Genomic DNA, 23,071 nt, shown 5'->3' with positions numbered 1-23,071 from the left:
GGCATTAATTCTTGAAACTATCTCAGACAAAGTAGGCGGCATAGAGTCTTTCCAGTGTGAGGATATGGCCAGACGGGTTGCGGTCAGTATTTGGTTAACCAAGGCTTGACCACAATTACGAAGCCGTGGTATAGGTTTGCCTAGCAGTAAGACAATGGGGTCCATCGGGATTGGACTATGGAAGATACGGCTCAAAAGTTGAGAGATTTCAGTCCACAGTGGTTGTATTACTGGGCAATCCCAAAAGATATGAAGCATAGTACCCCGAGACCCACAGTTCCTCCAGCATAGGGGCGAATGTTGTGGAAACAATTTGTGTAACCTGTCAGGGGTGTAATACCAATAGGTCAAAATCTTATAAATGTGTTCTTTCTGTCGCACACAAGTGACCATACGTTTCGCGTTGTTCCATATCAATGGCCATTCTTTAGTCTGGACTGGGTGTGGGAGGTCCCGGTCCCATTTATCCATATATTTGTGTCTGGGTGGATCCAAGTCCGGAGGAGCAGTCAATATACTATATATCCTGGAGATGAGGCCTTTCTGTGGTAGGCCCTGAAGAGCCAAAGTCTCAAACATCGTGGGGGGATGTGACTTGAGGTATGCGACATAGGGAGCTAGAAAATGTCGTACTTGAAAATATTCGAATAGTTTTATGTCCGTTAGGGGCTGTTTCTCCTTAATCACTTGAAAAGGCATCATTACTTGAGTGAGCGGAGTGAGCAGGTCTTTGACCGTAAAGAATTGTAATTTAGACCACTTGGCACAAAACAATGGCTCAGTGCCGGGCGAAAACGCCGGATTATCCAAAAAGGTTGTCACCAATGATTTAGCGGAGACCAATTTGTATTTAAGCCGGGTCTTCAGCCAAATAGAATAGGAAAGCCAGGTGGCTGAGAGGGCAGATGATGGAATCTGTGTAGAGAAAGTAAGGTCCCAAATGAGAACATTTAAATGATAGTCTTTCACCATACAATTTTCAATGTGACCCCAGGTGGTGGATGGAAAATGATGAGACCATGTCAGAAGTTGCCTCAACTGTGAGGCCTCATAGTATCGTTGAAGATTGGGGACCCCTAGACCCCCCAAGCTCGTATGAGTCATCATCACTGATTTAGCCACTCTGTGACTCTGTTGGGCCCATATAAAATTATGAAACAAGGCCTGTAGGTCCCGAAAGACTTTGGGGGGTATCGGAATCGGCAAAGTCTCAAACAAATAGAGGTATTTGGGTAAAACCGACATTTTTAGAGCGGCTATCCTCCCGAGCCAAGAAATAGGGTAATTAGTCCATCGCATGAGAGAGGCCTTTGTTTGCTGGATGAGCGGTTTGAAGTTCAGATTATATAACTGATCATGAGTTGCTGCCATCTGGGTCCCTAGGTAAGTCAAGGAATCCACCCTCCATTTGTAATTGAACTTAAGTTGCAGTGCTTCAAGGTCTTTGGGCGGAATGTTGAGTGGAAGAGCTTCTGTTTTATTAATATTAAGTTTATAGCCCGAAATCTTACTATATCTGTCTAGGACGTGGTGGAGGTTTGGAAGGGAAACATGTGGGTTAGTCATGGTAAGTAGGACGTCGTCTGCAAATAGAGCTATCTTATAATGCACGGAGTCCACGAGAACCCCTCCTATATCAGGATGTGACCGTATGGCTGCCGCTAGAGGTTCGATGCTTAGGGCATAAAGAAGGGGAGATAGAGGACATCCCTGCCTAGTGCCATTCCTAATTGGGATCGCTTTACAAGACTGTCCTGAAAGTTTTAGGTGGGTGGATGGGGTGCTATATAGATTGCGGAGAGCATGCAAGTAGGGGCCAGAGAAATTCAAGTGTTCCAGAAGTTTAAATAGGTAAGTCCAGTCTAATCTATCAAACGCCTTCTCGGCGTCTAGGCTAAGAACTAACGAGGTAGCTTTACGTCTCTGAAGTATTTCAATTAGGTCTATAGTACGTCGAGTGTTGTCACCAGCTTGGCGCCCCAAAATGAAACCCACCTGATCCCTATTTATAAGCCTAGGTAGGATTGGGGCCAAACGGTTCGCAAGAATTTTAGTGAACAACTTCAAGTCCGAATTCAGGAGGGCTATTGCCCTGTAGTTGGTACATAGCGTAGGGTCTTTACCTTCCTTGGGTAGCAATGTCAGGTAAGAGGATAGTACAGAAGAAGGGATGGGTTCACCGTGTAAGTACAGATTAAACAGCTTTAACAGGTACGGTTGTAGAATATGTTGGTATAGTTGATAATATTTATACGGTAACCCATCTGGACCTGGAGTTTTGCCACTCGGCATAGTCTTAAGGGCGAAGGATAATTCCTCCATCGTAACATCTTTATTTAGAATCCCCAAGTCGTCCTCTGTAAGACCTGGGAGTTCCAAATTCTCTAAAAATCCAATGATAGACTCAGAGTGTAGCCTGGTGTCAGGTAAGGGCGGGGACAAATTGTAAAGTGTGTGATAGTAATCGTAGAACAGAGAACCGATTTGATTGGGGTCATAGGTTAAATGGCCAGTAGGTGCCATCAGAGAGGTTATTCGAGATTGGGCTTGTTGGTCTTTTAACTTTTTGGCAAGTAAAGTATGTTGTCTATCAGCCTTTTCATAGAATCGCTGTCGTGTCCAAAGTATGGCCTTCTCAGCCTGCTGTTGCCGTATGGCGGCCAGCTCTGTACGTACGTGTCTAATTCGGGTCAGTAGAGAGTCACTATGACTCAGGTTGTATTGTGATTCAAAGTCCCTAAGCTGTCTATGGAGTGTAAGATAGGTAACATTAGCTGTTCTTTTTTTGTGGGCTGTCAGTGCTATCAGTTGGCCCCTCAATGTGGCTTTATGGGCTTCCCATAGTGTGGTTAAAGAGGCAACTGAGCCCTCATTTATAGCAAAATATTCTTTCAGGTTTTCCTCAATCTTAGCAAATATGTCTTTGTCATGTAAAAGTGATTCATTGAGGCGCCAATGCGGTTCTCGGGGAGGGGATTTAAACAATTCTATAGTCAGTGTGATCGGAGCATGATCTGACCAAGTGATTGGCATAATGTCCGAATCATAAGGTAAGTGTAGGCAAGGGTAAGATATAAAAAAATAGTCAATGCGCGAATGTGTTTTATGAGTGGGAGAATAGAATGTAAACTGCCTATCACGAGGGTGTTTAGTTCGCCAAGCATCAAATAGCTGAGATTGGCGCATAATCTGCCTAAAAGATGTAGAGAGGGTATGGGCCATCTGGTTTGGTGAGGGTTCCGATCTATCAGCCCCCTGAGAATATGTCAGGTTAAAATCACCCCCCACTATCACATATGAAGAGTGTAATTGTTGGGACTTGGTGATGAGTTTTCGCAGAAAGCTGATCTGCCGTTTGTTAGGTGAGTATACATTGACCAACAATAGCTGCACATTAGCATACATTCCTTTGAGCATCAAAAAATGGCCATTGGGGTCTGCGAGAGTCTGGTCTACTCGAAAGGGACAATCCTTATGAATAAGTATGGCAACCCCTGCCCTTTTATAGGGACCGGAGGAGTAGTAAGCTTTCGGGTAAATTTTGGAACTAAGCTTGCTATGATTGTCCTTATGAAAATGGGTGAGCCCACAATATTCTAAGAATATCAATTAAGTGCCATCCATGAAATAATTCACCTATCAGTTATATAACATTATGGTATTGTTACAAATATGATGTGATCTAAAAGTCACAGAAAAAAAGTGTTTGAAGGTGAACAACCCCTTTAAGCTCTGAAGCTTTCTGTACAATTACTTGGGAATTTAGCCTGTACTAGTCTGACGTCAGTATTAGGAAAGCTTTTCGAAGGGTTAATAAAGGATAAGATACTGGACTTCATAGCAAATCATAATACTATGAGTTTGTGCCAGCATGGTTTTATGCGTAATAGATCTTGCCAGACTAACTTAATTTCTTTTTACGAGAATGTAAGTAGAGACCTCGATTCTGGGATGGCAGTGGATGTGATTTACTTAGACTTTGCTAAAGCATTTGATACAGTGCCACACAAAAGGTTACTGGTTAAATTAAGGAAAGTTGGCCTGGAACATAGTATTTGTACCTGGATAGAGAACTGGCTAAAAGATAGACTACAAAGAGTGGTGGTAAATGGAACATTTTCTAATTGGACCAGTGTTGTTAGTGGAGTACCGCAGGGCTCTGTACTAGGTCCCTTGCTTTTCAACTTGTTTATTAATGACCTGGAGGTGGGCATTGAAAGTACTGTTTCTATTTTTGCAGATGATACTAAATTGTGCAGAACTATAGGTTCCATGCAGGATGCTGCCACTTTGCAAAGTGATCTGTCTAAACTGGAAAACTGGGCAGCAAACTGGAAAATGAGGTTCAATGTTGATAAATGCAAGGTTATGCACTTTGGCAAAAATAATATAAATGCAAGTTATACACTAAATGGCAATGTGTTGGGAGTTTCCTTAAATGAAAAGGATCTAGGGGTCTTTGTAGATAACACGTTGTCTAATTCTGGGCAGTGTCATTCTGTGGCTACTAAAGCAAATAAAGTTCTGTCTTGCATAAAAAAGGGCATTAACTCAAGGGATGAAAACATAATTATGCCTCTTTATAGGTCCCTGGTAAGGCCTCATCTGGAGTATGCAGTTCAGTTTTGGACTCCAGTCCTTAAGAGGGATATAAATGAGCTGGAGAGAGTGCAGAGACGTGCAACTAAATTGGTTAGAGGGACGGAAGACTTAAATTATGAGGGTAGACTGTCAAGGTTGGGGTTGTTTTCTCTGGAAAAAAGGCGCTTGCGAGGGGACATGATTACACTTTACAAGTACATTAGAGGACATTATAGACAAATGGCAGGGGACCTTTTTACCCATAAAGTGGATCACCGTACCAGAGGCCACCCCTTTAGACTAGAAGAAAAGAACTTTCATTTGAAGCAACGTAGAGGGTTCTTCACAGTCAGGACAGTGAGGTTGTGGAATGCACTGCCGGGTGATGTTGTGATGGCTGATTCAGTTAATGCCTTTAAGAATGGCTTGGATGATTTTTTGGACAGACATAATATTAAAGGCTATTGTGATACTAAACTCTATAGTTAATATAGGTATGGGTATATAGAATTTTAATTAAAAGTAGGGAGGGGTGTGTGTATGGATGCTGGGTTTTCATTTGGAGGGGTTGAACTTGATGGACTTTGTCTTTTTTCAACCCAATTTAACTATGTAACTATGTAACTATGTAAATGCCAAATATGGAATCCTGTGTATAAAGATAGGGCATTTTGGTAAGACTTTGTATTCTAGTGGAAACAAGATAAGCACACTTTGGCACTGCCCAATACAAAACTGACATTCAGTTTAGATTTAATCATTAAATCATATTTTTATTGGCAACACAGGACAAATTTATCTATCATGAGCAAATACGATGCGAAACAGATAAAATGAGTGATTTTGAAAACTGTAAAAGCTGTAAATTTAGAGCTTCTGTTGAGCATGTTCCATTTTGTTTTTGTAAAGTTCAGAAATTCTGTAGTAGATCCAAATACTGTGGGTCTGGTCACAAAAGTGGCCCATTACAGAGTTTATGTCATCTCTGAGGGAATTTTGATATGCATTAAAAGCTAATGTTCTCCTTAAATATAATCCTTCATGGTAATAAGAAGAAAACTATTTATTTAAACGTAGTTTTTGATTATGATTCCTTCGTAGCTAGCACTAACCGTTTTTATCAGCTTTTAATGTATGGTGTGTAGAGGGAGTTATACAAATAACTCTTAATGATGATGAATTATAATGTTTTCTGAAAAGATACAGTTTGTACAATGTCGCGCTAATCAGTAGGAGATTATTCAGGTACTGTCCTTAGCATGACATGAAATAACATATCTAGTAGGGTGGTGTAAAATAAAACCGCTGAGGTTGAGTTAAGATTGGTATATGGCTTTATTAGATGTGATGGCCTGGCTCCTGTTAGTGGCAGTATGCTGAATAATGCAGACAGTGTGCATATGCCCCAGTGAAATGACTATATTTCTGCACCAGGACTGCTTGTTCTTTGCTCTACATATTATGCTTCCATTCCACTGTCTCAGCTGCAGTGCTTATCTCTCTTGAGACAGTGTACCGAATGAAAAGGAACTCTCCTTAAGTGGCATCCCCTGATTTATTCAAAGCTTGAATAATTCATTAAGGCAGTGTGCCATGGTTTCATGTTAAATCAGTGGGCTAGAGTAGAGGAGTGCATGCGTGCTGGTGGAAGACTACTGGGTAAACTACTGTATTGTGCTCCTCACAAGCAGTTAAAAAGATCTTGGCCAATATTTATATAGAAAAGTCAGAATCAATTTTATAGACATTGAATTTTCAGGAATTGTTAATACACTTCCATTCTTGGTTTAATGAATTGTTTTTAAAAAAAATAAATTAGGCTTTGAATCCTTCCTGAGTCTATTCTTACTCCGGAATGTCCACTTTTTATATAACTATAGTCATATATATATAGATTTATATATTTTTATTATATTTAGATTTATATATTTATATATTCATATATAGGTTTACTAATCCAACGTTTCAGTCCCACAAAGGGACCTTTTTCAAGCCTTGAAAAAGGTCCCTGTATGGGACCGAAACGTTGGACATACCCATTAAAGGCACAAGTTGTTTTATTCAGGTCATGGAACTTTGAGGTCACATCTAATATGCTCATATTTCACAGCACAAGGCACATTATTTTATACAATTTGCAGTTTTCAGTGAGTCATGTAATATAAATGACATCACTAAGCACTAATTGTGATCTTACCAAGCATAAGGATTTATGTATGTCATCCTTATAAGGAAGTATTGGTTAATTTCAGTTACCAAAGGCCATGCTTTACCCCAGTTTCTACATAACACCACTAGTCCACTAGTGTAAGGGAAACAATGGACAGAGTTTTGTATTAAGCCATAGAGAATCAGTTCCATGACATACGGGACAAATGCTTTACCAGCTAAATAAACAGCTGTCACTGCTTGCCATAGACCTATATAGCAACTGCCTATCACCAGCAGTCACAGGGAGATTTTGCCCCAAAAACATTCAAATGTGTGTTTGCAGTTCACATTGAAAATGTCTAGTGAGCCATGGATATGTTTGCTTTCATTTTACTAATATAACTGGGCCAGTAAAAGTGAACTGATGAATTGTTGGTCTGGGTTACTGGCCAGGTGTAAAGGATGCTCATATTAAACTAATATTGCTATAGATAATAACACAAAGTCCCCTAAAATATGAATACCAAATATTTTTGTTGTCCAATCCATATTTTTAGTTTGTGTCTGGTTTTATGTAATAGTCAGGCCCTTGTAATAAAGTAGATTAATTTGTTACGCTCTAATTTAAGCGCTTCATTTATGGGGCCAGTCTCTTTACCTTATATAACTGTAGCCATAATTGTATACCAGTTATGCACCGGGGCTAACAGACTTTGTAAAGCACAAGGCTCATAAAAGTTTGTAGTATTATGCAGACAGTACAATATGAGTGTGGAGTAGTAGTTACCTGATAATGTAATATTTGTGGCCCAAACTGCATAGTGTTAGGGGATTCCAACTGCACCTGGAGCCCAGAGGTGTAGTAATCAGTGACTGCTGGTGAGGCAGGTCATCTTTAAAAAGGTTTGCGGGGAGAAGGAATTTTGCTGAAAAGGCCAGCAGTTACACCCTGGGTATTATCACTCAACACAACAGGAAGTTGATAGAATTGTAACACTTTAGTCTGTGGTTACAAAAATTTTCTTTTTTGTAGAAATGTCTGCAAATAGAAGCAACATGCACCTGTATTATTATCTAACAGCGGCTACTGTCCAGTTGTATTTTGATTCATTGAGTCACATTCCAGTTAAAACATCAGCACCTGAGCATTGTGCAGAGGCAGTAAAGGGAGTGCCCCATTATTATGGTCAAGTTTTTCTCAATGACCACTTACAGAAAAATATATATATATATATAGATTTATTTATAGCTTGTGCTGCCTAAGGCCACTTTGCAATATGGCACCCCTTCACATTTAAAGTCAGTCCAATTTGGCCAGAAGTGCATCTTTAGGTGTATGGCCAACTTAAGTGTCGGGGCACATGGGCAGATTCGGGGAGATTAGTCGCCAGGTGACAAATCTCCTCTTCTTCGGGGCGACTAATCTCCCCGATCTGTCTTTCCCTGCCTTCTGCCGGCTAAAATTAAAATCGCATGGGGGCAGGCACTCTGAGTGCTTTCTTTTCTGAAGTTGCCCTAAGTTTCCTCGTGAGGCAATTACGGGGGACTAATCTCCCCGAATCTGCCCGTGTGCCCCGACCCTTAGGTACCAAATGTATTTTAACAAATGTAAATATGTACTTGATGCCAATGTTATTAACAGGGGCTAAAAGATAAGAGATGTATGAAGGACAGCATTTTCCCCTAGAGAAGGTGGCAAAACAACTAGCAGACAATAACAGGAAAACACTGCATTCTTTCAGAAGGAAAAGCATCAAATGTCCTGTTCATATCCTATCATCAAGAACATTAATCATCCCCTCCCTTCACCTTATCCTCAGCCCTATTCTGAAAGGCTCACTCTGAACTTTATTAGTTTCATATGACTTTGAAGCCTGGGGCAGAAGATGGATGTTGACGACCACCTCATCCTTGCCCAGTATTCACAGCTGGCCCTCTAGTTATCTGAGGAAGATGTTCTGCACTTCGTTACGGCTCAGGTTTCTCTGAATAGTTTAGAGGAAACAAGTGTTGTGTCTCCCAAGGCTGTAGAAGTGAAGACCTGAGTATAGTGTGACCCAGTGGGAGAATGAACCTCTATATAATTGTTTGCAGGAGTATGTTTCCTTTTAAAATCATAACTACACCAAGAATTTGGGAAGGGGGTGTTGGATTACTTTACAGAAACTGACCCTTAAGAGCAACCTTTGTGCGAATGTTGGGAATTTTTATTTTTTACATCAATTTACACATTACTGTGACCATCCCTGCCTTAAAGGTTAGAACCCTGAGGCAGGAGAGAGACTAGAGCTGCATATGTATTATGAATTTTTGTGGGAAAATTACTTTAGATTAGACTGTGCCTTTGGCTAAGCCATCCTTTTGAAAATTCTTGATGATTATGTAACTTTTGCAGTATCACAAGCATAGAAATCCCAATGACTATGGGAAGATCAAATTCCCAAAGGAACCTCTCATCTATTGTTGGTAAGAATAGCAGGATGCCTCTAAGTACTCTCACTATATGCACAAAACTCACTTGACAAAACATAGATGGATCAATGACAAATGCTAATGCTAAGGATCAGATGACCATAATGTGAATCCATTCTGTTCTGCAGAAATGAAGCAATGAGATATGACCCCCCCCCCATTAATTATGTCTGTTCTCGTTTATTTTATAGTAAATCTTTCTGTGTGAAGCTAAAATTACATGTGAGCTTGCACACATGTAATTTAAGGTAAAGCATGTTCCCAGACACAGTTTAGTTGTACTTACTATATCTCACTATTATGCACATGTGAAATTGTACTTGTGCCTGTTCTTTACACTTAAGATTGTAATACTTGAAATAAACATATATTTTGTTTATAGGCTTTAATTAAGTACATAAGCACTTAAGATAAGAGGCTATGGGGTAAATTTATCAAAGAGTGAAGTTCCGCCACTAGACTGAAATTCTGCAGCTCTCAATTCATTTCTATGGGATTTTGAAAGGCGTATTTATCAATGGGTGAAAGTGAAAGTTCACCCTTTGATAAATATGCCTATAAAAATCCCATAGAAATTAATGGAGAGTGGCGGACTTTCACTCTAGTGGCAGAACTTAACTATTAACTTCACTCTTTGATAAATATACCCCTATATATGCTTTTATTGTTTTATATTTGGTATCACGTTCATAACTGAATATTACAGTTTTCTAGCTCCTGGATTGATGTAGCTGTCAATATATTGTGCTATTCCCACAAAATACAGCTAGCAGGCACCCTATTGCTTTGAAGTTTTATATTACGCATGGCTGCTTGGTAATGGTATGCAATCCATTCCCCCTACTTTTACGAATGTATAAAATGTTGAAGGGAAAACATATGTTTAAGGCTGTGGTTATTTAGTTCTGGATTCCAAAACATAGGCTATATACTGTCACAAGCAGCACTCAAGTTATATACAAAAGTGCAGGTGCATAAATGGCACAGCAATTTAAAAGAATCGAACATGTTATGTCCATATGACAGATCAGTTTGGATAATTATTCAGAAATGTATGAAAAGGCTTGAGTATTGTGAAAGCATTTATATTTCATACTGAAGAAGTTGGACAACTCAGTCCACTCTCTCTTTATGTAAATCAGAAAAAACAGACTAATCTTAAAGGGCATTTTGCCATTCAGCTAATTATTTGCTATGGGGACATATATACAGATCAGGGAGTCAGGGAGGACAGGCAAATCATGTACCTTTTTCTGCTCCCCAATACTTATCTGAGAGTGTGCGTATAATCATCCCTGTGTTCTCATGTTAATGAAATGTTTAGTGCAGACTCCTTGAGCATGCTCATATTTTAGAAGAATTTACACATTTAATCTGATAACTTGGCACATATTAGGTCATGAATAGAAATTTCTAAAAAAATTATAGATTGTAAATTGTGCATTAACATCAAATATAAAAAGTGTAGGGTTAAATAAGTTGAGTGGTTAAATTATAACAAAGGCTTGGATATGAAACAAATGTTGCTTTATACATGACCCTTTTTTAAGGTCTCAGCAGTAACCTTTGCCTCCCCTTTATCTACAGGAGTTTTGCTGGACATACAGCAGCACTTTGGAGTCAAGGATAGTGGAGCTGGACTTCTACAGACTGGTAAGAGATCTGCAATTTAGGGCTTTTTAGGGAATATGCTGGATATTATATCTTCATCTTGCATTCTGCAGGGTTGCATTTATGGGTGAGTGCAAAAAGAATGAAAATTTACCTGCACTTAAAAAGCAGCATCTGGGGATAGATGTCCTATTGGGAAATAATTTTCTGTTCTCTTTGCTATGTGCCTAAAAGCATCTGGAAGCTAGCAACATACCACAGAGCCCATGTGTGCTACAAATGTACTTGTGCAGGGGCCCTTAATGCTGTCAGAGGCTGCGCTATTCCCACACAAATGCAAGTGGTGGGAGAGTAATATAACTAAATAATATATTAGCTTCCTCGTAAAAGAGTGTTAGTTGCTGTTATGTTATATGTAATGTGGTTAATTATAGAGATAGATAGGTTCAATTTATTGCACAGAATCTTAGAAAACATTGGGATGTTGTTATGTACACTCTAAAACATTTATACCTTATTGTGGCAATAATGAGTTTTGGCAACTTACAGGGAACACTGTAACCAAAACAAAAGAGTAATAATTAGGCATATCCACGTCTGGATCCATTCAGATATATGATCCACACACGCTTACTACATCCTCTGGAGGAAGCTTTTAATATGTTTGCATTTAAGGGATAAAAGCAAGGCAAATACTAATATATAGGTTGCAGAGACTGTCTGGGTTAATATGCATGAAGCCATTAGGTCTTTTCCAGCTTTGTCTGACTTACATGACTGGGAGATGAAGTTCAAGAACAGCTGGTGAGCTGTAGACTTTAACCCTGTCTGAGGCAAATATGTATGTGTGGGTGAGGCTGAATCAAAGCAGGACACAAAGTAGTGTGTGGTGCCCCTGATCACCAACATTCTTTTAGTGCCCTTGTGCTTGTGTTCAGGCTCTCTGTAAATGACCTCTACAGCTGACCAGTAAATGCTACTTCTTATTGGTTGCTGTAGGTGACTAGACCTGTGGCATTATTTATTACCTATTTATTACCTAACCCCAATATGTATAGATTAGGGATGCAGGATTTGGTTTGAGCCTTATCCAAATTTCGAATACTAAGAATTTCATCTAAAATGAAACCCTTGCACTGGATAGCTAAAGACATTACTAACCTTTTGCTCAAACAACCTTAAATTCCTGGAAGACGATTTTTTAGTTCAGAAATGCTGAAACAGAATGGTATACAGTACTCCTGTACACTGGTCTTACTCTTGATAAGGTTGATTTTATTTTATTGTGACACAATTCTCCCTAACTGCAACTGCAGAAAAGCCCTGCAATACAAAAGGGGCATCTGCTTTCTGCAGATCATTTAAAAACTAAAAGACTGCTGCTTATTTTTGGAATTCAGAAAGGGAAAACAAAAGACTAAACAGGGTTTAGACACTCAGCACCTGACTATGCTGCTGCAGTTTCACATCTTGAAGTAAAGTGAGTGTTTTAGTAGTGGAAACATTTTTTTAAAAAAAGCATTCTTTTAAAAAACAGCTTGGTTTCTATTAATCGTAATGTGTTATACTGTTACACTTCACTGGTACAAACTGTGTGTTTGCCTCAGAGGCTAAATAAGCTACCACTTAGCGATGGGGGCAGCCATTCACGTTTAATAGGGCTCACATTTACACAGCAGATAACAGATAAGCTCCATACAATATAATGGCTTTATAACTTAACCAGGGAGATAAACCACAGTTTTAAAAGTCATTCAAGTCATTGAAGCAGCTATTGTATGAAAATGTCTATGTACATTCTGAACATACACTGTATATGTTTCCTTAGTGGTGTTACTGGTCATTGTATGAGCTGCGGTTTCCAAGTTCCGTGTTACAAGCATTGTTAGAAGCATTAAAGCAGTAAGCTTTTCACAAGGTGGTTAAACAACACTCCCATCTCTGTGATTACATGACCAAACATAACCATCAATCATGTAAACAGGAGTGGAGGTGAGATTTTTTTTCATTAATGTCACAGATGATTTCTTATCTCCATCATAAAACAATCATTTTTCTGCAGCATGCAAGTTCAGAGTAGTGCCGTCACAGCGGAGGTTGTGGCTGGATTGTTAGTTGCAATATTCCATGCCTTCCTTTAAATTCCCAGTAGGCGTTGCAGAGAAGCCTATGTGGATTATACTTTTGTTTTGCTAGAAACAACCAATAATATGCAGCTGAGGAAGTTTTCTTCTGCAGAGTGCCATGTGGTGCTATGAGAATAAAGGTAGGAGTTTTTTCTCAGGGTTCACCATGATCCTGACAGACCTACCTTGCCCTTTCCATAATATTAGTGCAGAGCTCACTGGTCTGTAACTGCACAGGGAGGTAGACTAACAGGACATGTTTCCCAGCATATTGAAGAGGAGGCAGATGATTTAGGCCCCCATAGACCAAACAACCCCACACTATCAGCATTTACATTCCATTCTATGCACAAACACCTGCCGAGTGATCTGTACAGAAGTTATGCAAAGAAATATACTGCATTTCCATAAAGCCTGGGTTAGAGAGTAGGTGTCCCTTGTTAAACCGCAAAGGCTGCCACCCCAATACAATAATACGTCTTCAGAGTTGCCATACAGCTGGAGGACTGCAGGTTGGCCATACACTGAAACTACCTAATTGTTTTACAATACCAATTGGTGCCTTTTCCATCTCATTTGTAGCTCAGCGGAATTGGCAGATACTTTATTACTTGTGCCTCTAACAGTATGGGGGAGAAAAAAAAAATTGAATTTTCGAACTAATTTTTGTGTACTTTGACTTGGGAATAGTCTAAATTCGATTCGAATTTGAAAAAAAATTCGAAAATTCGAATTTTAAGATTTATCATGTACTCTCTCTTAGACTTCGACTATTAGCCATCTAAAACCTGCCCATGGGGGACCTCCTAGAACCTATTTGGAGTCAATTGGTGGACTTTGAAAAATGGAAAAAAACTTGGAAAAACGTCGAATCAAATTGGATCGCATGCTACTTCGATTCATATGATTCAAATTCGATCGAAAACAGACCTATTCGGGCAAAAAAAACCTTAAATTTTCGGTTGGTCTTTTTGAATTCGAATTTCAAAGTTTTTTCAAATTCAAAATTCGACCCTTGATAAATCTGCCCCTATGTATTAAGCTGCGTATAAACAAACCAATGCTGTCTCACAACTACAGCCCTCAGATACTGGCTTTCTAAGCATGCTGGGAGTTAAAATATGACAACAGTTGAGTGTCCCTGTAGCTAGTAAATTACTTTTTACAAATACAACATTGGCAAACAATGGTGATGTTTTAAAATACTTCTGGCCTATGATTTGTAAACGAAACCCCCACTGATATATGATTCGGAAATGAAACCCCCACTGATATGTACATAAGCTAATCAGAAAAATAATTTGACTGCATTGCAGTTATGCTGCACTAGGGCACGAGAGATCCAACACTACATCAGGAGTCCAGATTACACCACTAACACTGTCGAAGCAGGAGATCAGAGAAAAAAGGAAGAACTTTTTATTGCCTTGTAAATGGCTTGCTTACCCACTGTATTTCCCATTATGGGATTCTTCCTGCTCCACTTACCCTACAGACCTTTAACTAAATAAACAGAAATGATGATATTATATCATATACCTTATCTTTATTTTATGGATACCTTAAAGCATACACTGATGTATTTAAATAAGTGTTTCAAAATGTAGTAAAAAGAACAGCTGCCACATATAAAAAAAAAACAACAACGTGCAATTCACATTGTACAGCCGTATTTGCCATTTAAATTTGCCTTATTATTAATTTTAAGCTTGATGTAAACCAGAACTGATAATCTGCCTTCTCAAACACTTTTACGGCCCTCAGCCTGTCTACATGACCCACTGACTTATTTGTATGATATCATTTATTATAATATGTTTCCCATGTTAATTGGTGAGTACAAATGTCAATTATTTATGGTTGGTCCTTTCAGGCTGCAGTCAACTGCCTTCCATATATTCCAAAAGAATTTGCATTATGTTTTTTTGCATCATGTGAACTGAAGATGGCCAAATACCTGAAAATCAAATTGTTTGGTGTAGTTTAGCCCAATATGGCCACCTATGTGTTGGGCCCAATGTAGACCATTGGGAGAGGACTGCATTGAAGAGCTGATGAGGTCTTTGCCCCAAAAGGAGTTTTAAACATGTATGACAGATATCTGTCAGGGAGGAGGGCCCATACACAGTGAGATAAACTGCCTACTAGGTCTGAAGGATCTAGATCAGCTGCTTAAATGTGCCATTGTATGACCACACAAGCAAACTGTAACTTTTGTCCAGTTCATTCACTTACAAATTAAATTGCATTTTAATTTATTAATATAGAGTTCCATGTGAATATCATGCTACAAATAGTATGCAATTTGACAATATTTTCTGCTAATGAAATGTGGCAGCAGGATTTTTTGCTATAAATTATATTGTGATTAAATTCTCATCGGTTGTTTTTATGAATCAGAAGATAATATCTAAATATAGCTTGCTCTTGAATTAGTTAAGTGGTGAGTATGTGCTCAATAACATACCAATTTTATAAGAACAAGTGCAATCTGCATAGCAGGGATGTGTCATATAGACAGTCTATCTCTTAATATAATAACACCCAAGTAGATGTGGTAATAGTCATGTTGTAATTAGATTTTTGGAAAGTTCCTGGGAGTTCCTGCGTTCATTCCTTGATTTATTCAGCTTCATTTTGTGCCAAGAAAAAAACATCTATGTTTTTAAATACATAATTTAGAATACTTAGGACATATGCTGCAGATATGGTTAAGCAGCTATAAAGAGCTCTTATACACTATTCCTGGCTAGTATAATATTGACTCAGACGTCATAGTTCAGTATATGTTTTCATAGGCGGTTTGTGTTACAATATAATGGATTATTGAAAGTTCTGCATAAACCATAATTCTTAAATATACCATAAACATACCCATACTCTATAAATAACTCCCCTATATATGCATTAGGCATTTTGGTTTTATTGAAACATTGGATGCTGTCCTAGGGGCTGATTATTGTTATATATTTGTTTGTTGGGCATAATGTCTTAGTTGTAGATACATGGATCCAGGTTTTCCAGGCTGAATGCTGAACTCATAACATGAAATACAGGTATAGGATCCCTTATCCGGAAACATGATATCCAGAAAGCTCCGAATTACAGAATGGCTCTCATAGACTCCCATAGACTCCATTTTATCAAAATAATCCAAATTTTTTGATCCCAACTAAGATATAATTAATCCTTATTGGAAGCAAAACCAGTTTAAATGAATTTCTAGTAGACTTAAGGCATGAAGACCCAAATTACAGAAAGATCCGTTATCCGGAAAACCCCAGGTCCCAAGCATTCTGGATAACAGGTTCCATACCTGTATAAGTATCAGATACAAAACAATATTTTAAATGACTGAAGGAAAGCCATCATTCTGTATCTAAAAACAGAAAATGTATTAATGTGTTCCTTGCCTATGTGTTTTAATTATATAGTTCAATGTTAATATATTCAACATGGGAACAAGGCTTCCATTACACAGGCCAATTTTCCCACAGCAATTAAACACCAATGAAAGTGTGGTAAACTACTGTTAAACAAGTGACTATTTACTGGTACACCCAATTGCAAGCCTAACTGATCTTCTTGGGCAAAATTACATGTAGCTAGCAAGATCCATTGAGCCCAGTGTAGCCCCAGTATGTAAGGTAAAATAGCACAGTGTCCCATATTGCAATGAACTGCTTTTTTCTTTTCAAAGATGCTAATACATCTACTGAGATATCAGAAGTGAAGTACTAGAGGATTATTTCCTGGTATGCCCCTTCCCCCAGCTCCTGTCCAATCAAAGCTATGTTTTTTACAATGACTAAGATTATTGGTCTATTGGTAATTTGCATTGCAAGGATAAATACATAAAACATAAAATACATAAATACATAAAACTATGACTCTTTTGATTGACATTTCAGTCAACATAGACGTTGTAACAATGTCAATAATTTTATCAATCAATATAACCACTAAAATCAAATATATATATAGTGTTCTTTTTTGAAAAATACTAGCCAGTAAGGAATTCCTTTGATTGTGATCCATGTGCAAATACACATTACTTGTGCTTTAGCTGAATGTTTTACTAGATAATACAAGGGGTTGTAGGCAGTATTGACCTTTGTGAACAAGTATTTAGGTTAGCCTGGTTTGCTACCAGACAAACTTAAAAGTTTTCTCAGTTTGAAATGAAGTTTCATACAGTGATCCATTATGACTAGGGATGCACCGAATCCACTATTTTGGATTCGGCCGAACCCACGAATCCTTCTCGAAAGATTCCGCCGAATACCGAGCCGAATCTGAATTAGGGTGGGAAGGGGAAAATATTTTTTACTTCCTTATTTTGTGACAAAAAGTCACACGTTTTCCCTCCCTGCCCCTAATTTGCATATGCAAATTAGGATTCGGATTTGGTTTGACTGGGCAGAAGGATTTGGCCAAATCCGAATCCTGCTGAAAAAGGCCGAATCCCAATCCGAATCCTGGATTCGGTGCATCCCTAATTATGACCTGTCATTAAATAATTGATATTATTCACTTGTAGGCCCTTTATTGTAAATATAGTTAGGCGAACCCAAGCATTCAAGTGAATTATTTTTTTATTTGCTTAAAGGGGACCCGTCACCCAAAATTTTTTTTCAAAATCCTATTTTATCACATTAGTCAAGCAAAATGAACTTTAATTACACTGTATAAATTATTTGAATCTTGTTTCCTTCAGTCTGGGAATTCATAATTATAGCAAGCAGGCAGCAGCCATTTTGTGGACACTGTTTTTAAGGAAATCCTTGCATCAACTCAGAATCTTGTTTGTGAACCAGAATGGGGGACTCGATGTCCATCCCCATGCCCTGGTTACACAATTAAATGGTAAAGAGAACGGGGGAATGTGGGGAGAGCAGTGACATCTAGGAAGTGCTGAATGGAAAGTGAAAGTAATTGTCTGCCCCGCCTCTATGCCCATGGCATAGAGGCGGGGCAGACAACATTTGATTGACATCTGAGATTTTTAAATGAGCTTACAACAGCTATGAATGCTTTAATAAAAAATAAAAATTGTATTTCATGTTTAATTTGAAAAGGACTTTTATTATACAGATTTTTGTGTCTGGGTGACAGGTCCACTTTAAAGGGAGGACTCCTGTTTGGAGTGATCTCTTTTCAGAGCACTGTTCAGGAAGTTGCAGATGTTAGAAGAAGAACTGGGCTAAACATGGAGGATGTGCAACTTGGAGCAGTCCCTTGGAAACTTTCCCCCCATAGTCTGCACATATTCTGCTTATATTAAATAATGTAGCTAACCTGTACTGTCTTTTAGGACAAACTGGCCCATACAGAATATGAATACTTTTCAGTGTTGTGTCTATTGTGTCAAATCTCTGATAGAGTGTATTTACAATTCAGTGGCCCTGGGACTCGCTGGGTTTAAGGATGGCGGGACTTTAGTATTAGGATGGAGCAGGAGCCACAAAAGAGAACTGGAGGCAGACAATGCAAGGTAGTATTTGATGATGAAGCATTGCTTAATATATATTCTGTGATAGGTTTAGAAATGTTATTGCATGTGAATCCATGCTATTTCCTGTGGAAATAAAAATGGTTTGCAAATGTTTAAGACTAATGCACTGTGCAAACAGCTGAGATTCCTATAAAGGTACATCTGAATGCTTGGGTGTGGTCACTTGTATGGAGACTTTCAGCCACAGATTTCTGCTGATTCCAGCAAGTTTCCTTGATGCAGTTGCACACAGACCTGATGCATTTAATGGCATTTATGACAGTTGTGCTATTTGGGGCAATTCAGCACCACCCAAACATACTTTATAGTGCAAATGTATTAATTAATGAAATAGTAAATGTACATCTATTAAGCCACTGACAGTATTTAAGGATGAATGCTTCCAGCAGAAATAATCATATAAGAAGTGTCATCTAAGGGTTAGTCCCTCATTTACACATTAGCACTCAGTGAAGTCTGTGCTCACAGCAATTCCCAATGAATCCATTAGCCATTGCTAATTCATTGCTGGGCAAAGCATCCTTCCAGGATATCCTCAGCAGGTCAGGGTACCAGGGGAGTAGGAACTGAGGGAACTGAACTACACAGAGGATTCTTTTTACAGTTCTTTATGTGTTCTCACCATGATACACTCTAGGCTTCAATCCAGCAGATGTTATTTAGGTTTAAATAGTTCAACCCAAAATATATTCTTTTTTGTTTAGCATAATGGCAAAGATTAATGTTTAGGTGCTGAGACTGCTCAATGTTATGTAGTGCTCTGGTACTGAAACCAAACCCCTCTGGGCCAGTGTCTAAAATGATTTAAGAAAATACCGCCAGATAAAATACAGGTCACTTGAATGTGACAGAATATAGATTTATTCAAAGCTTATAATGTCTTGATATGATTGAAAGTGCATATTGGACCAAGTGTCTGGTTAGGAGACTAAACTGTAATAAGAACATTCATTTTGCAATCATTTGCTGAGTGAAGTAGGTGCTGAGTGCAACAGAAGAAATATACCAGTGTGTACCTTACGAGTATTGTGTACAGAAATACATGTGGTACTTTTATTAACTACATTTTTGAGTTGCATAGATGTAAATAAAGTAGGACTGGCTAGGTCCTTTGCCCTTGGAATTGAAGAATCCCAATTTATTCCATGGTGCTACCAGACACTGCAGTTACAATCAAACGTTTCGGGAACACCTGTCCGTTCCTCAGTGATCATTTGTAACTGCAGTGTCTGGTAGCACCATGGAATAAATTGGGATCACCCCTATTGCAGCATACTAAGGTATTTGCGTTTTTTTGTATTTGTATTATACCTCTTTAGACTGCTCTAAGCAGTTTTTTAAATTTTAAAAAACTGACACAGATGTATTCTCTGATAAATGACATGTAATGTTTCCTATAAACCATCTTCGCACTGCAGAAAGGCCGCATTGTTGTTTAAACCTGGTGGAGAAAATGCAATGTGTACTAAAGCCTTATTCTGTATCCTATTTGACTGCATTCTATCTACTATTCAATGTTTCTTAAGCAGTACAATTGTTCCCAGGGCTTTATGATCAGCTAATACATTGTAAACACTTGAGTGAGTAACTGTTAGGGCAGTTCTACCAGTTTGCATTGTTCTTTAGATATATACACAGTGATTGTCTCGGACTTCTGTAGCAACGAGGAGATGGTCTGATAATTAGCATAGGGGCAAGGGAAACCCGTACCAGCACCAGGTGTGTCATAGGAAAGATAAATGGGGTGTTTTGTAGGAGAGCCTGCACCCAGGTGCTCTCATTTTGCTCTTTTTATTTTTACTTTTTACAGTAGCTTAAAAGCAAATGCAAATTCATAGGTATATTTACAGAATATTGTTAGAGATCTTACCATGTCAGCTGTCTTCATTGTTAGTTAAATTGTGCACACAACATAATACTACCTCTGATGCATTAACAGTGTTCAAAATAGCTAACGGCTGTTTTTTAAAGAGTAAAAATAAAATTGTATTTCTTTAGACATTATCTTCATATAGCCCAATTTTTGGCTCTAAATAATTAGCATTACATGCTGTTCATATAAGAGTAACGAGGAGATATCACTGACTTGTGTGGTGTATGGCACAGACTAATTTTGTCGTTATGGGAAAGCCCAGTGGTGAAGATCACAACCAGCTGGGTGTATACATGGCTGAAGATCACTTTGTAAAGGGAAATAAATTAAGTGCAGCTAAGTAAGAGATTTTGACTAGAGGAGAAAGATTATCCCAAGAATCCATAGCCATTTAGATTTATTATTATTATTATGTATAACTTGATTCTAAGGAGAGACATTGCATTAAATTATAGTGATTGATGCACTATTCGTATAGTTTACAAATTAGGAAACTATCTTGAAAAGCAGTGATATTTTTCAGAAGCCAGTATATTTTTCCATAAAGAAAAAATTATTCTAGAAAGGTCAGAATAAAAGAATAAAAGAACAGTCTGCATAGTCGGAGCTTAAATTAGCATCCAACATACCACTCTACACGGCCTCTAGTTATTTCCTGCTATTAAGCATTTAATTTAAGCCATACTAATTGTTTTGAAACTAATCATTTTGGACAGTGAGTGACAAAATCTCCAACATAGTGTCAGCCTCCATGAACTGTTCGCCAACCTTTAGCACATGACTGAAATTCCCTATGCATCACACTGATTTTTAATTCAGCAAGTGTTCTAAATTAATCCTCCTTCCTTCTCACATGTGGTAGGTAAAGGCTGTTACACTTTAGCAGGTTTCCATAAATCTAGGACAGCATGTTTTTTTCTAACACTTTAATTGACTTTGAACGGTGTATATTGAGAAAAAAAAATGAATGAAGGCCTGGAAGATGGATCCTGCTTAGTATCCAGAATTTGGAGGGACCAGTAGAGATGCAAGCAAATACTTGTTTTCAGAGCTAAGAGAATATTTTTGGAAGAAGTTGTCAGTGGAGGAAGAGAAAAACATAATTTCTCAATTGAATCTTAAAAGAATTGTACAGTATAAAAATAACAAGTGGGTTAATAGATAGGCTGTGCAAAGTAAAAAATGTTTCTAATAAAGTTAGTTAGGCAAAAATGTAATGTATAAAGCCTGGAGTGGCTGGATGTGTAACATAATAGCCAGAACACTACTTCCTGCTTTGCAGCTCTCTTGCTTTCCATTGATTGGTTTACCAAGTAGTAACCAATCAGTGATCTGAGCTGAATGCGAAGGATCAATTGAAAACTCACTGAACCGTTAAATCCCATGTGGCCCCCTTAAAGTCGCTGACTAACTCAGAGTTAGAGATCTGAAAGGCAGGAAGTTGGGTTCTGTTATGTTAGACATCCAGTCACTCCAGCCTTTATACATTGCATTTTTGGCTTACTAATTATTTAGAAACATTTTTATTTTGAACAGCCTATCTATTTACCCAGTTTTTATTTATACACTGAACTGTTCCTTTAAGAGGGTGAGAGGGCAGTTAATAAGTCCATCAGTGACACTTTTTTTTTCCTTTTTCCAGTTTTCATCTGTAGCTTCATGGTGGCAGCGCCAATTTTTGGGTATTTAGGAGATCGTTTCAACAGGAAAGTTATACTCAGTAGTGGAATATTTTTCTGGTCAGCCATCACCTTCTCAAGTTCCTTCATTCCAAAAAAGGTAAGGCGGGACTTGTCAAAGAACAATTGAATGCAATTATTGTATGCATGATTCTGTCTCCAAATGCTGATGTGTGCATGATATTTTAAACATTTCTGGTCTATATATGTTCAGCCAGTAGTAGCATCTCTTACCTTAGATAACACAGAAGGTGTGCCCAACCCATACAAGGAAACAAACAAATGATGGATGAATAGTGAAGGTTCATTTAAAGAATGGAGACATCTGGCTTGGCCACATTCTTTAAAAGCCAATAAAAGTATTACAGTTTGTTTCATCAAAAAGCCAACTTTAAAAAGGATTCATAATGTATATAATGGAAACTCTGTTTTGCACCACCTTCCTTTGTTGATTGGTATGCATTATATTTCCTGATGTATTCTTCCCTTAGTATCAGCCTGTCACTCACTGCTAAACAGTTATAACATAGGAGCACTAGAATTAAAATGATGCTATGCTCCATTGTAAGAGGTGTCACATTTCTGTTGAGATTAAGCATTCATTATCACGAACAGCTTTGTTATAAAAGGGAAGCTCTGCATTCCAGGGGAACACCCCTCCACTTGTTTCTTAGTTATTTGTTTTCATGCGAAAAATAACTTGGGTTGTTCTTAAGGGCTATGATTACTACCACCCTAAAAGGTGTTGCAGTTCAACTACTGCTTGGAGATGTCTTTATTCTTATATTTATAGAACATGGCATGATTCTGTCTGGTTTGTTGTCGATGCCATAAATAGCTCTGTGTGCAGGTGACACAAATGATCAGAATCTCTCCCCAATTCAGTGGCAATCATCTGGACCCACTTATCCACCTGTGGCTCAGTCTGTTGTCACTTGAAAACAATTGACCCATCATTTCACCCACAGGTTAAGGGCATTGCAACTAAAATCATCCACTACCATTCTAATTGTTTTGTCACATGCCCCCAACAAAAAAAATACCCAGAACTGTGCCATGTGCC

The 23,071-nt window shown here is 38.3% G+C and overlaps 1 protein-coding gene across 2 annotated transcripts in view; it reads left to right on the top strand.

Moving 5' to 3' along the window:
* The window catches only part of spns2.S (spinster homolog 2 S homeolog), an 81,497-nt gene that overhangs the window by 30,203 nt on the left and 28,223 nt on the right, over positions 1 to 23,071 (top strand). For both annotated transcript variants that reach the window (XR_001934671.2, XM_018249693.2), the window contains exons 2-3: positions 10,792 to 10,857; positions 21,972 to 22,108. Coding sequence is in view for 1 of the 2 variants with exons in the window: in XM_018249693.2 (XP_018105182.1) it covers positions 10,792 to 10,857; positions 21,972 to 22,108 (203 nt within the window). In the remaining variant the exon portion in view is untranslated. The remainder of the gene's footprint in view (positions 1 to 10,791; positions 10,858 to 21,971; positions 22,109 to 23,071) is intronic.

The sequence above is a fragment of the Xenopus laevis genome, chromosome 2S, assembly GCF_017654675.1.
Source record: "Xenopus laevis strain J_2021 chromosome 2S, Xenopus_laevis_v10.1, whole genome shotgun sequence".
NCBI lineage: Eukaryota > Metazoa > Chordata > Amphibia > Anura > Pipidae > Xenopus > Xenopus laevis.
This window is presented reverse-complemented; position numbering and strand designations above follow the sequence as displayed.